Source organism: Mustela nivalis (assembly GCF_964662115.1).
Source record: "Mustela nivalis genome assembly, chromosome: 19".
Taxonomy (NCBI): domain Eukaryota; kingdom Metazoa; phylum Chordata; class Mammalia; order Carnivora; family Mustelidae; genus Mustela; species Mustela nivalis.
This window is the reverse complement of record NC_139038.1, coordinates 24,429,071-24,444,050: the sequence shown is the minus strand read 5'-3', so window position 1 is coordinate 24,444,050 and position 14,980 is coordinate 24,429,071. Positions and strand designations below refer to the sequence as shown.

Below are 14,980 nucleotides of genomic sequence, written 5' to 3'. Positions count from 1 at the left end.
TGCTACCAGCTGCCAGTGCTCTGAGCACTGAATGTCTCCACCAACAACAACCCACTGTCCCGGCCACCATTGTCTCTGGTCTGGTCAGAGTAGTAGCCTCTTCTCTGCTTAGTCTTTTTGCCTTCCCCCAATCCATTCCTCACATAGAATTTAGAGATTTCCTTCTAAAACATTGCTGAGATCACACCGCTCTCTGATGGAAGCACCCAGGGGCCTGCCCTCACATGCGGTCCGCTGACATCCCTGCACCCCGTCATCCTCACCCTCTGACCTCACTGCTCTGCTTTCCCTCCCACTCACAGCGTGTCCGCCACGCTGTTTCCTTCCCTTTCTCAGGCACACTCTGCCTGGGACCTTTGCTTCTGCCCGGAACACCCTTTCCCTGATCTGCAGCCCTTTTTGGTTATTCAGGTCCCAGCATAAATACAAGTCCCTCCAAGAAAGGGTCCTCCTATGTGGCTCTGTCTTCCTACTGCCACCTCTGCCTCTACCACTCTTGGCCACATTACCCGTTTGCTCCAAATCTGGTTTTATTCTTTCTGAGTAGTTATCGTTTGTGTTTCTAAACTTCTTGATATAAGTGCCTTTTTTCACAGCTGTTTCCCCACCTCCTAGAACAGTGCCTGTCCAGATCTGGAGCTCAGTGAATGTGTTTGAATTAATGAATGAACAAATGATCTAATTTAATTCTCACACAAACCCTAGAGTCCATTTCAGTGATTCTCAATCATGACTGCACCTTAGGATCTCTTGGGGAAACTCAAAAAAATACTGATGCTCAAACCCAAACATACTAGGTTCTAATTTCATTGATATCTATGGTTTGAGTCTGGGCATCTTTTTTTTTTTAAAGCCTCTTAGGTAATACTAACATGTAGCCATCTACGCAGTAAACCACACTGTATTTGTAACCACCTTGGCAGAAGCAAGGCAGCCCAGCAAGGCCCTGTGGTCAGAATTGCCATATTCACTCAAGCCCATACCTGTAGGAAGCCTGGTTACACTCGGGCCTGCTAGGGACTTGAGGAGGGAAGTCAGGTCGTGGCCTAAAGAGCAGGCTCCTAGCTTCCCTTTGCAACACAGAAGGACCCGCAGGCAGCTGAGTGTTCTGAAGAAATCCAGAGGCAGAAATGAAATCCGTCCTTACTGGGCATGCAGGGACTGCAGCAGACTGAACCACAGTGTTCCAAGTTCTGGGATTCTCCAGGGTGGCCCTGGAGAAGAATGGCCATTGTTGGGTAAGAAGGCCCTGACCTGCCTGTGTCAAAGGACAGTAGTGGGGCTGGAGGTCACAGGAGGGCCAGAAACAAATCACAGCCTGGGATGCCGGGAGGGGCATGGTAGGGTGGGCTCTGAACTCGGTGCCTAAACATTAGAATCTGAGTCCCAGCTCTGTTCCTCTTAGCTGTGTGGCCTTGGCCATGTCACTCACCCTTTTGGAGTCACATTTTCACATGTAAAATGGTATAGCTCACAGGGCTGTTGAAAGGATTAGCCCAGCTAACATGAGCCAAGTGAGCCACAGGGTACCCGGAGGGCAGAAAGCTGGCCCTTGTCCCACCTCCTGGTCTCTGTTCCACTCCCTGTTGCAGCCACACTGGCCTTCTTGTCATTTCTCCAGTATGACTGTCACATTTTAATCTTAGGGATAATTGTGGTTTCTTCTGCTGCCAGCTCTAAACCCTGATGTATTCAGGTTCACTCTCTTAATGTCCTGCAAATATCATTTTGCTCAAATACCACTTTCTCAGCCTGGGTCTTTCTTATTCCTTTGTTAAAACCATTAATTTGTCCAGCTCACTCTTGGGTACTTTCTGTCTCTTTCTAGGCTTTATTTTTCTTCACAGGACTAATCACCTTCTAAGTTCCATATAATTTACTTGGCCTAGCAGGTAACAGGTGCTCCAAAATGTTTGTTGAATGACAAAATAAAAGGCAGTTATTGTTATTATTAGCATCATCATTTTTGTCAGTTTGTAGCCCCAAGTTCTGTGCTGCCTGATTCTTACCAAATACTAATGGACAACAATGATATTGAAATCAGGCTGCCTGAAGAGCAGGTCATCTGTCCATCCACCTTCCTGAGAGTAGAGATTGTATCTTTAGTTCTGACTGCAGATTTGCAGATGAGAATGTTTGCCTGGGACCCAGCAGAAGCCTGGGCATTGAGGGGAAATGGAATTTGAAGGCCAAGGAGGTGATTTTCTGTGGCCACACTTGGTGGGGAGGGAGAGGAGCTGCCTCCTAGAAATGGGCCACCCTGACCTGGCCAGGAAATGAGCCAGAGCTACAAGGGGAACAAAACACAGTGCAGGACCAACACCCAGTGTGGTGCTGACTAGAGGCAGCTGATACATAAGCGTCCTCTCTTCCATTGGAGGGACTTTGAGCCACTTCCAGGGATAGCTAAGGAAGGTGCTTTGAACAGTAAGTGAGCCTGAAGCTCCCACAGATCCTGGAGACTGAGAGCTTACACTGCCTCGGATGTGATTCTGGGAAAAAGCAAAAAAATAAATTTTGTGTCTAGAATGCTGAAGGTCAATTTTTATCTGCTACACATAGCAATGTCTGGCAGATAAAAAATGTTCACTATTAGTTCTCCTTTACTCTTCACTGGCTCAATAAATATTTACTGAATTCTGACAACGTGGCAGGGCACTGTCGTGAGGATACAGCTATACTGAAAATCTAAAATCGCTCTCGTTGTGGAGTTTATATTCTAGTGTATGTGTGTGACAGGGGACAGATGACACAGTGAGTAAATAGAAAATATTGAACAACTATGAGAGGTGATGATTGTATTAATTAAGCTCAACTGTGTAATGTACATGTTGTATACCTTAAATATGTGGAATTTTATCTGTCAGTCATGCCATAATAAAACTGGAAAAAATAAAGAAAAATTTATAAAATACATTGAATGTTAGAAAGTCATAAATGCCAAGGAGGAAAATCAAGGAGAGAAGGGAGAGTGGGAAGTGTCAGATAGGAGAAGGTTCTAGTTGGGAGTTGGGCGGTGGCTCAAGGCACACAGAGCAGGGCCTGTGTGTGAATGGTGAGGCGGTGAACCATGTGGAAGGAATGTCCTGGCAGCAAAGGCTCGAAGCAGCACTGGCGTGAGCCAGCTCATGGGGACGTACCAGTGACCATTAATAATTCTTGTTAAATCTTTGGTTGCTTGAAATTGGCTGTGCCACCATGGCAATATTTAACCACAGATATTGGGAAACACTGCAAGATAGGATCTTTTTTGCTGTTGTTCCCAGAGATTCAGGTTACCAGCAGCAGGGAGAGCAAAAGTCGGGCAGACCAGTGCAATGTGGTGGGAGCAGAGCTTAGCAAGTGGGTAGGAATGGAGAGCCAGGAAATCACGTAGGGCCTTGAGGACTGCTCTTGGAACACTGGCTTGGACTATGAACCAGGTAGGGGAGCCTTAGGAGGCTTACAAACAAAACAAAAAGCTTTAGGTTTAATTTTACATACCATAACTCATTCATGTATGCCATTATTACTACAATTATCAGTAGTAGTAGGTAGTAATAATACACTTACAGATTTATGCAGCCTTGATGATCACTGTCCAAATTTAAAACATTTCTGTCACCTCAAAGAGACCTCTTGTGTCTATTTGCAATCATTCCCTGGGGTTTGGAGGAGAAAAGGAACGCAGTTAGCTTATATTATTGCTACTATTATATTCTTTCTGGTAAAAAAGTAAGGAAGTTCCTGTTCTCTTTTCCGGTAAGGTGGTGGTGACCTGTATTTTCAGAGAAGATAACCACCAGAGCTACTGGAAGCTGTGAGCATAGCTTAGCAGGGCCACTCTCATTGGCTTCTAGCGTGCTGGCCAGTTGAAGCCGCCTGTCCTCCTGTTGGCTTTGGGCTCTGCTCTCTCTTCGCTGCATCTGGGGCCAAAGTTCCCAGCGGGAGACCAAGTCAGCAAATTGCCTTCTCCTGGAGGAACCTTAATGTTTAAGGCCCGCATTCAGCTGAAGCAGGATCGAAGGCCTTTTGCATTTCTTGGGTTCAAAAGCAAGGTAATGTAGAGAGAAATCTTTTTAAGGACAGGTGTTAGCTGTCTCTGAGGCCTTTGCTGCTTAAAGCAAGAAGGGGCATGCCTGAAATGGCCTTGGGTTAGCAGGGAGGCCGATTCTAATGATCAGCCGTCAGGGGGCAGAGGAATCCATGGGAGGGAGGTTGAAGTGGGGGGGAAGATGGAAAAGGGTCAGGGACGGGGAGTCTGAGGACTCAGGGCTCACAGCCAAACAGAAGCCCGGACCTGGGCATTTCTGGGAGGTGAGACCTGCGGTCACTTCTCCTCTTGAAACCTGCCTTTCTGGTTCCATACGTGTTTTGGGATTTGTTCCAGCACTTTGAAAAATGCTGATGGTATTTTGGTCAGGATGGTGTTGAAAGTATAGGAGGGGAAGACAAACTGTGAGAGACTGTGGACTCCAAGAAACAGAGGGTTTTAGAGGGGACGGGGGTCAGGAGAGGGTTAGCCCGGTGATGGATATTAAGGAAGGCACATATTGCACGGAGCACTGGGTGTTATTTGTAAACAATGAATTTTGGAACACTACATCAAAAACTAATGACATACTGTATGGTGACTAATGTAACATAACAAAATAATTAAAATAAAACCCCTATGTTTGTATTTGCATAGGAAAAAACCCCGACTTTATCTGTAAAACAGAGAAAATAGCATTATATCATAGAGTTGTTGTCAAGATTTAAGGAAATAACATCTGTAAAGTACCTTCCAAATGCCTGGTACACAGTAAGCCTTCTGCAGATGGCAGTTATTATTGTTTTTCTTGTTACTGCCACACATTATTATTGTTGCTGTTGGGGTCTGTTATCAAAGGAATGAGACTGAGACAAAGTGAAAGTTATGCAAAGCCTTATTCTATGCCAAGCATTAGAAGTTAGACTCACCCGCCAGGGGAACGAGACTGAGACAAAGTGAAAGTTATGTGAAGCTTTATTCTATGCCAAGCATTAGAAGTCAGACTGACCGGCTAGGGCTGCCTCCGAAGAGAGTGACCCTCTCCCCCTCTCACAGGCTGGTTTTATAGGGCATAACCGCAGACCCAGGATATGTGGCTTCTATTGTTAAGGCATTTACTCCTGGAATCGATGCCCAGAACCAAACCAGGACAGGGGCGTTTATTCCCGGAATGAAGTCCGTGGTTGTAAACAACAATATGGCTACCTAGGCAATATGGAGTTGCTCTGGCTAAGCAGGCCCTAAGAGTTAAACAGGTTTTAACATTAAATTGGCCCTAACATTGGTTACGTCTTATTCAGTTTGGGCAGTTGTCATTTAAATAACATTTATTTCTCATAGTTCTAGGGACCAGGAAGTCCAAGATCGAATTGCGGCAGGCAGATTCGTGTCTGCTGAGAGCTCGCTTCTGGTTCATAGACTCCTGTCTTTTTGCTTTGTCCTGCCCATTCAGTAGGAGCCAGTGAGCAGTCTGAGGTCTCAGAACCTAATCACCTCCCAGAGGCCTCCACCTCCTGTTATGATCACACTGGGTGGCTAGGATTTAATAAAACAATGTGGGAGAAGCTCAAACTTTTAATCTCTGGCAGTTACAGGACCATATTCTGTTATTATTATGGCCGAGAGGAATTTGGTGGGAAGAATCTGCATCTGCTTCTCAGTGCTCTTTAAACAAAGTGCACACAACACTCTTGGGCTCCTGTTGAAGTGCAGATTCTAATTCCCCCTGCCTAGGGTGGGGTCTGAGGTTCTGCAGGTGTCCCAGGCTCCCAGATGATGCTGATGCTGCTGTTCTGTAGATCAGACTTTGAATAGCAAGACACCGAAACTGCCCTGTCCCGTATGGTAGCCAGTAGCCACCTGCGGCTGCTGAGCCCTTGGAATGTGGCTAGTCCAAACTGAGGTGTGCTTGTAAGTGTTAAATAGATGTTGGATTACGAGGACTTAGTACAAAAAAATAAAATAAAATGGTAAAATATCTCTTTAGTAATATCTTTTTATACTGGTTACATATTGAAATTATAGGATATAGCCAGTGTTGAGCAAGAAAAGAGGCAAAGCTAAAATAAAAAGAAAATGTTTATTTGGAGGTCTCAGAATTGCAATTCAGAGAACACAGATTTGGGCAGCAACCCAAATGTGCCACCAGCCCCCACCCCCACCCTACCCCATACTCCAGGGAACAAAAGGCAAGGGTTTTGTTCTGGTTTTGTTGTTGTTGTTGTTGTTTGTTTTGTTTTTTCTTTTTTTAAGAGAGAGGAGAGGTGGGCAGAAGGAGAAAGAGAATCTTATAAAAGCCTTTACCCCCAGCATGGAGCCACTGTGGGGCTAAGGTGGGGCTTGATCTCATGACCCTGAGATCATGACTCTGAAATATGACCTGAGCTGAAATCAAGAGTCAGATGATTAACAGATTGAGCCACCCAGGTGCCCCAAAGGGCAAGGGCTTTTTAAAGACAAGAGGGAATGTTGTATATATTGCTTACAAAGAATTTTGATTGATGTTGGTGGCAGAAAACCAATCTTGACTGAGTATAGTTGATTGCTAAGGCTATCACTAAATAGTCTCCTGCTGTGTAGCAAGTTGCCGGTGTTCAGGCTGAGTCCTTGGAGTATTTGTGGTTTGGTGCAGTTCAAAAGTTCAAAAGTTCGCGGTTCTACCAGTGAGGACATGAATAAGGTCCACTTCCTTCATGGCCTCCAGGCTCAACCCTTAACATATATGACTCCATTTTTAAAAAATCTTTCATACTGGCTAAATAAAATACTATTTTAATTCATTTCACCTGTTCCTTTCCTTTTTTTTTTTTTTTTGAATGAAACTTCTGGAAAATTGTGTATAACATGTGTGGCTCACATTATATTTCCATAAAGCCCTAGAACTTTGTTGGCTTTGTCAGGCCAGTTCAGGATTTACCTTGGGAAAGTGGGCTTGGGAAGGCTTGAGAAGATCCATAGGCCGTGAGAGGTAGAAGGGACGGATCTCAGGCTCAGAGAGAAGAAATGACCTAAATCACACTGTGGAATTAAGACTAAAGCCCACGACTGTGTTTACAAGTTGGCGTGTACTGTAGTCACCATTGGGGCTGACTGCAGATTTCTCCTCTATCTCCGTCTCCCCACAGAACCCAGAATTCAAGGTCACGTTCTCTCTCTTCTCTTTTGAAACAGGCTGCAGGCAATAGCAGGATGCTATGGCTAAGAGGATGGGTCCTCCAGGTGCTGAGAAATGCCCGGGGATTCTGTGGGCCTCATGGGCGGCAGCCACCTCTACCTGACCCTCAGAAGATTGTGGCCACCTGGGAAGCCATCAGCCTGGGGAGGCAGCCAGTGCCTGAGTACTTCAACTTTGCCCATGATGTGCTGGACATGTGGAGTCAGCTGGAAAAGGTGAAGCCCACTGTGTCCTAGTGTCCCTCTTGGGCCGCAGAGGCTGCCCTCAGTTATCCCAGTGTGACTCAAGGCTACAACACAGGTGGACATTTTGACCTGGGAATTTTGCAAGTCCTAAAACTTAAACTGTTAGCATTTAATCCTTAGGGGGGAAAAAAAAGAATTATGACCAAGTTTCATGAGCCTTAGGTACTTAGCCCAGTGTGTCTCATATTCCTGAACACACATCACAGAGTTGAGACAGTTATGCCCTCTTTGATTCCATTCCCATCATTCTGATCAAGTGAAAGAGAAAATTTTGTTTTGATACTCTATCGTTAATATTGCTCTCACTGTTGTGTACTGAGAGAGCACAGAGGTGAGGGCCAGGAGAGAGAGAATCTGAAGTAGGATCTACACCCAGTGCAGAGTCCACGTGGTGTTCAGTCTCACGACTCTGAGATCATGACCTGAGCCAAAATCAAGAGTTGAACACCTAACTGACTAATCCATCTAGACATCCCTGTATTTCCAATTTAAATAAGGAAAGAGCATGCCTGAGGCTCAGAGCTTTTCACAGATCATAGCAGATACTTAGAATTGAATTAAGATTATCTTGATTTCTTTGTGTGTCTCTGAGCATATACTTCCTTCTTTTTTTTTTTTCTCTTCCTTAGGTGTCTGTTGTGTCTCTGTATTTTATAGTTACTTTTTTTTATGTTAAGGATGCTAACCTTTTATAGTAAGAGACTATAAACTTTATCTCCATGCAATTTACTTATATTAATTTTAAGAAGAGCTTATGTAAAGAAAAACAGTGAGGAAAATAATACTGTTAGCAGATTCAGTGAAAGTATACTGTTAGTGGATATAGTAAAGTATGAAGGTGGCTTTGCAGTTAGACATGGTCTTTGGATACATGCCCTAAGCCCTTTGGATCTCAGTTTTCTCACCTCTAAAAAGGAAGTCATACCATCTGCCTCCTGGAGTTGTTGTGAGAATAAAATGAGAAGCATATGTAGGAGATGGAACTGGGGTGCCCTGTTCCTGTCTATATAATCTGAGCTCTTTATCCATACTGGGATCATCCTTGGAGGATTTCTTCTAAAGATATATACAAATAGGGTTATATCAGCAAAAATGATAGAATAAGGACATTCTAAAATTTTGTCCTCTGTAAAAACAACAACAATAAAAAATCTTGAAAATGAACCAGAATGAACCTCTTAGAACTCTGGAAACTAACCAAAGGCTGGAATATGTCAGCAGTGTTTATTAAAGAAGCACCCATTAAAGATTTGGGTGAATCTCAGAATGCTCCGAGATATTACCTCATTATACAAAAATAACATACCCCTTGATGATAGTTTTTGGAAGAGTCTAAAACATCTGAAGAAGATCAACTTTCGGGAAACAGGAACAACCAGAAAATATTAGCCTCTCCATTATGTATGCATTTAGGAGCTTACTGAAGTCTGCCTTTGACAGGGTTGAACTGTATGTTTTTTAGACTTGATTCCATTGAAGCAGAAATTATAAAGCTGCAAAAAAAAAAAAAAACCCAAAACATATCCCAAATTGGTCTAGATACTCAAAGTAACCTTTATTAAAATCTCAGTAGACTTCTTTGCAGAAATAGATGATCTTGTCCAAAGCTTCATGTGGCAAGGCAAGGGGCACCTAATAACCACAACAGTCATGATAAATACAATAGGACTCGCACTTCCCTATTTCAAAATCTACTGCTAAGTGACAGTAATAAAGACTGTGTGAGAAAAAAAAAAAAAAAAGGTGTGGCACTGGTAAAAAGACAAGTATAGATGCATGGGATAGAATTGAGAATCCAGAAATAAATCTATGGTCGGTTGATTTTCAACAAAAGTGCCAGTAAATTTAGGGAGGAAAGAAGCATCTTTCCAACTAGTGGTGCTGGCACATATTATATGATTCTGTTCATATGAAATATCCAGAATAGGCAAATCCATAGACACAAAAAGTAGATTAGTGGTTGCCAAGGGCTGGCGGAGGGGGGGGGTGGAAATAGGGAGCTCCTGCTAATCTGTATGGTATTTCTTTTTAGGATAATGAGAATGTTTTGGAATTAGGTTATGGCAATGATTATACCACTTTGTGAATATATTAAAAACCATTGAATTGACCTTAAGGGAAAAGCTCTCATCTTTTCCCCATTAACAATGATATTTGCTGTGGGGTTTTCATAGATGGCTTTTATGATACGAAGGTATGTTCCTCCTATCCCTACACTCTGAAGAGTTTTAATCAGGAAAGGACGCTGCATTTTTTCAAATGCTTTTTCTGCATCATTTGAGAGGATCATAAGGTTCTTGTCTTTTCTTTTACTAATGTGATCTATTTGATTGACTTAAAATATTGAACAGCCCTTGCATCCCAGGAATAAATCCCACCTGATCATGATGGATAATCCTTTTAATGTACTGTTAGATTCTGTTGGCCAGGATCTTGTTGGGTATTTTAGCATCCATGTTCATCTGGGATATTGGTCTGTAATTCTCCTTTTTGATGAGGTCTTTGCCTGGTTTTGGGATCAGGGTAATGCTGGCCTTATAGAATGAGTTCTTTTTTTTTTTTTTTTTTTTTTGAAACAGCTTCAGTAGAATAGGTGTGATTTCTTCTTTAAATATTTGGTAGAATTCCCCTAGGAAGTCCTCTGGCCCTGGAGTCTTGGTTTTAGGGAGATTTTTGATTACTGCTTCTTGTATCGTTGAATAACACTACATCAAAAGCTAATGATATGTTGGCTAACTGAAGATCCTTTAAAAAATAAAGTGAAAAAAGACCCATTGTTAAGTTGAAAATATCATAATTGGAAAATGCATTTAATACACCTAACCTACTGAGTAGCTTTGCTTAGTTTCAATATGCTCAGAACACTCATGTTAGTTAGATGGCAAAACTATTGGTTAACACAAAGCCCACTTTATAATATCTTTAAAAATCCCACTGAATTTTGCACTTCAGAATAGTGAATTTTGTGGTATGAGAATTATAGCTCAAAAAAAGGGGAGGACGCAGAACAGTATGAATCATATGCTACCTTTTGCATTAAAAAGGTGTTACAGAAAACAGAATATACTTATTTGCCTAAATACTGAATGGATTTACAAGAAACTAATAATATTGGTCACACGTTGAGGCAGGTAAAGTGGGGAACAGGGTAGATGGGCGTAAGGATAGGAGTAAGACTTCTCAATGCATCTTTTCATTGTTTTGAATTTGAACCCTGTGACTAGTAATTACAAAAAAAAAAATTAAAAAACAACAAGCAAACAAAAATTCTCAAGAAATGTTTTCTATTTCTTTTCTGCCTACACTGCTGTCTAGGCTGGGCACCGGCCCCAGATCCCTGCATTCTGGTGGGTCAATGGCAAGGGAGCAGAGGTCAAGTGGAACTTTGAGGAGCTAGGAGAGCAGTCCAGGAAGGCGGCTAATGTGCTCCAGGGTATGTGCGGCCTTCAGCCTGGGGACAGGATGATGCTGGTGCTCCCGCGGCTCCCAGAGTGGTGGCTGGTCAGCGTGGCGTGCATACGGACAGGTCAGTGAGCAGAGCTGAAGCTACCAGTTGGGACGGATACCACCTGCCAGAGCTTTGCAGAGTCACATGGTTTGGGAGATGGAGAAAATCAAACCCTATTTGTTTACCTCCCTTTTGCCCCACAATCACAAACTTGATTGACCACAAGGGTGAGAAGGTAATGTAACTGATGAAAGCAGGTCAGTGTGAAGCAATAGGGAGCACTGGGGACTGGAGTAAACTGGAGCTCACATGCCTCATTACGGGGGGTGGCAAGTGCTTCTCAACCCCAGCTAGATGTTTCCATGTGTGAAGGAGGGCCTGTGTTGCCAGCACTTCTGACTTTGTGATGGCAAACTGGATTTTTATGAAAAAACCTTCTAATTTTGTAATATTGAGAACTGAGTAAACTTTTTAAAAATTCTGAGTAGACGAACCAAACTTATTTTTTTGCTGGTTGTGGTTTAGGAGCTGCTACTGTATAGAGAGCAATGCAGTTATGGATAAGAGAACTTCATTATCAATCTACATTAGTTTCACTCTTAGATTTTATGACTTTTACCACCATAGCATCTACCAGCTCTCAAGGGAAGGAATTGAAGAAGAAAATAATAAAAGCAGTAAGATTAGCCCTTGAGGGTTCCTCATCCCACTATTATGAGTGGCCTAGGCAGTGGACCATTGATCTTCCTGGGATGATTCTTCCAGCAGAGGAGGCGAAAGGACACAGTCCAGAGAATTCAAAGGGCCTCTGCTGACCCTGTCTGATGCTCTTACTGAAAGGGATGGGTTTTGTTTTTGGTTTTTGCTGATTGTACAAAACCAAGACAATTACTTTTGATATCCACTGGGAAATTTCCACCACTTGGAATGTTTCATGTCCATAGAACAACTTCTACCTGAAAATACAGATGTTTTCACAAATAACGCTTGCAAAACAGAGGGATATAAACTCACACCAGAGAATTAGCTTTTCTAAGATTTTTTTTTTTTTTTTTTTTTTTTTTTTTTTTTTTACAGATCACAAGTAGGCAAAGAGGCAGGCGGAGAGGGGAAAGCAGGCTCCCTGCGCAGCAGAGAGCCTGACGTGGGGCTTGATCCCAGGACTCTGAGATCATGACCCAAGCTGAAGGCAGAGGATTAACCCACTGAGCCACCCAGGCGCCCCAAGAATTAGCTTTTCTATATGAACAAGTTTAGTTAACCGTTTTTGTGACTGGATTGCTCCTTCCCCCGAAAAAGGCAGGAACTTTCATTTTATTTTTATATATCTTTGCACAATATATCAAAGTGAATGCCATTCTAGTGTATCTAGGTAGAGGAAAAGAAATAGGCACACAGGTTTGAGGCATTCTCCACATTCTGCCCTGACATATAAGGTTTATTTAAATGAGGGCCAAGGTAAGGGAGCCCTTGTACTTTTCTTGAGGACCTACTATGTGCCAGCCATTGGGTTGGGCAGTTTGCATGATCAGAACTTCCTTTTGGGATATTATTTTCATTCATTTCCCTATTACCTAAATGTCTCCAGCTCCCCCAGTTATGCAGATTCACCCATTTCTTTGATGTCCAAATAAAATAACTCATGAGACTATCACACATGACTGTGTCAACCCCAATATCCTCTCCAGTATCTGGATGTCCTCACATTCTCACATTCCCTTGTTCTCCTGATGTGCACTGATCACCTCTCTTCCAGTCTAAGGTATTGGACTCATTTCTCTTGCTGAAAGCCCTAGCTGTCTGCCCTCTGACTGGGCTCCGAAAGCACCATGCACATCTCCAGGTGGGACAAACTTGTTCTGAAAATAGCTAAAGCAGAGAGATGAACTGAAGAAACACTGTTCAGCTTCCAAAGTGTTCATGTTGGGGTTTAAACCCTGTAAAAGTTTAGGAGATAAAGCGAAGAGTAATAAGAACTCTGGTTTGGCTCCCACAACATTTGGGATTGGCCCCTTCCTTTGTTTATTGGTGTCACTCACTGGCCATGGAAGGCTGACTGATTCCTTTAGGATCTCTTTCTTCTCATCTGTGAAATGAGAGTGCTGGCTTCAGTGGGGTGTTTCATCTTCCATTCTGAGATACTCAGGCGGTTTTTCAGGTGTCTGACTAAAATTTGTACCTACTTTTTGCTTACTCTTCCCTTCTCCTTGAGAAAAGATGGACTCAGCTTCCTTCAGAATGGCTTTGGTTGAACTTACAGGAGTGCTGGAGCTCCCACCTACTATACTTACCCTCCTGCCTCCCACCTCAAGAGATCCACTCTCAACACTAGGATTTGTTGTAGCCTTTTGTATGCAGGCAGGGAAGACCATAGAGCTAGGCCATGTCTAAGGCAGTTTAATATATTGGAGATAATGGACCCCGAGGCTTACCTCCTGGATTCACTATCACAGCTCTACAGCATGTTAACCATGTGATCTTGGGCAAGTTATTCCATTTGATTAAGGCTAAGTGTCTGTCTTAGTTGTCGTTGTTGCAGTTTTAATCTGAAAAATGGGTATAATAATAGCACCTACTCTCCAGAGTTGTGAGAATTAAGTGAAATAATGCACATACAGTTCTTAGCATGTGTAATTCCTCCATAAACATATTCTGGATTTCATTATTATCATTATTGTTACCTTTTTCAGTTCAGCCATTCCACCCCTTTCTAATCTCTTCCTATTCCTGTCTCTGATGGGGGTATCTGGTCTGGACCTCTTCATAAGGGTCTTCCCCTGCTGCCCCCCCAAAAATATCCCTTCTCTCTCTGATGCCAGGGGCTGTCATGATCCCGGGTGTCTCTCAGCTGACAGAGAAGGACCTCAAATATCGGCTGCAGGCATCCAGGGCCAAATCCATTATCACCACTGACTCCCTGGCTCCGCGGGTGGATGCCATTAACGCTGACTGTCCCTTCCTCCAGTCCAAACTACTGGTATCAGACAGCAGTCGGCCAGGCTGGATGAACTTCAGGAAACTCCTTCGGTAGGTTGGGGCTCTCTAAAGGACAACATGAAGAGGAGGCCAAGGCTTTTCCCCTTTAAACAATAGGAGATGGAATGCATTACTGACTACAGCGAGAGAGTAAACCAGAAAGGAGCACTCACTGTAGGGCCCAGATGGACCTGAGACCTAATCCTGGTGACCACCTTAAGATCCTTCAAAGTCACTCACTGAGCAGTACTACGATCATCCTTAGTTTTTGTGGGCATCATTTGCTTCAGTATTGGTGATAGTGGTTGCAGAGCTATGACCCAAAGTAAACGAGAGAACCCATATGATGCATTTAGGGCATAGTAGGTGATCAGTTAGCAATATAATAATAGCTACCATGCATTGTGGGCTCAGTGTATGCTAGGCATAGTGCTGGGTAAGCGTTTACGTACATTCATTCATGTACCACAGATGTGATGAAGACCTGTTTTGTTTTAAGTGTTGTGTTTGGTGCTCAGAGCCCAATAATGAATCATACATCATCTTATTTAATCCTTGGAAAAAACCCTATGAAATGCACTTTAACCCAATTTTACAGGTGAAGAACTGATAACTGACTTATATAAGATGCGAACAGGCAGTTACATCAAACAGAACCAAAAGCCCTTTGTCTTTGAGCAATGCCCTGGTGGAAGCCTACCTGGGAATTTGAGATTTTGTCCTGATCAGAGGCAGAAGCGAAAAGGGACCCTGCCAGGGGTCTACACCATTAAGTCACAAGTCCCACAGACCAACTGCCTCACATTCACCTGGGTGTTGTTCTACTTTATTTAATTTATTTAATTTATTCATTTTTCCTTTACTAATATCAACATTTGTTTCCTATTAGTATCTTCATTTGAAAAAGGACTATATGCTGCATTCTCTTAGATGTGTCCCAATTTTTAGTATAAGACCCATAACCATGCATTATAAATAATGTATTATATTTTCCAAAATATGACTTTTTAATCATATATTATTATATTTCAGTGTAATGATTAGGAACAGAAACTGAAACAGAAAATTTTAACATGTGTAGGTAATAAAGTTAGGTACAAAAGATATATTTCGAAGTTTGCATG

The 14,980-nt window shown here is 42.8% G+C and overlaps 2 protein-coding genes across 3 annotated transcripts in view; one reads left to right on the top strand and one right to left on the bottom strand.

Moving 5' to 3' along the window:
- PDILT (protein disulfide isomerase like, testis expressed) overlaps window positions 1-1,199 on the bottom strand; it is a 40,549-nt gene extending 39,350 nt beyond the window's left edge. For both annotated transcript variants that reach the window (XM_082714857.1, XM_082714858.1), the window contains exon 1: window positions 984-1,199. The gene's annotated coding sequence lies outside the window, so the exon portion shown is untranslated. The remainder of the gene's footprint in view (window positions 1-983) is intronic.
- Window positions 1,200-3,293: 2,094 nt separating this feature from the next.
- The window catches only part of ACSM5 (acyl-CoA synthetase medium chain family member 5), a 31,301-nt gene continuing 19,614 nt past the window's right edge, over window positions 3,294-14,980 (top strand). Inside the window, 4 exon segments of the mRNA XM_082714856.1 lie at window positions 3,294-3,422; window positions 7,184-7,402; window positions 10,748-10,958; window positions 13,700-13,907. Coding sequence (XP_082570982.1) covers window positions 3,414-3,422; window positions 7,184-7,402; window positions 10,748-10,958; window positions 13,700-13,907 — 647 coding nt within the window. The 5' untranslated portion in view covers window positions 3,294-3,413.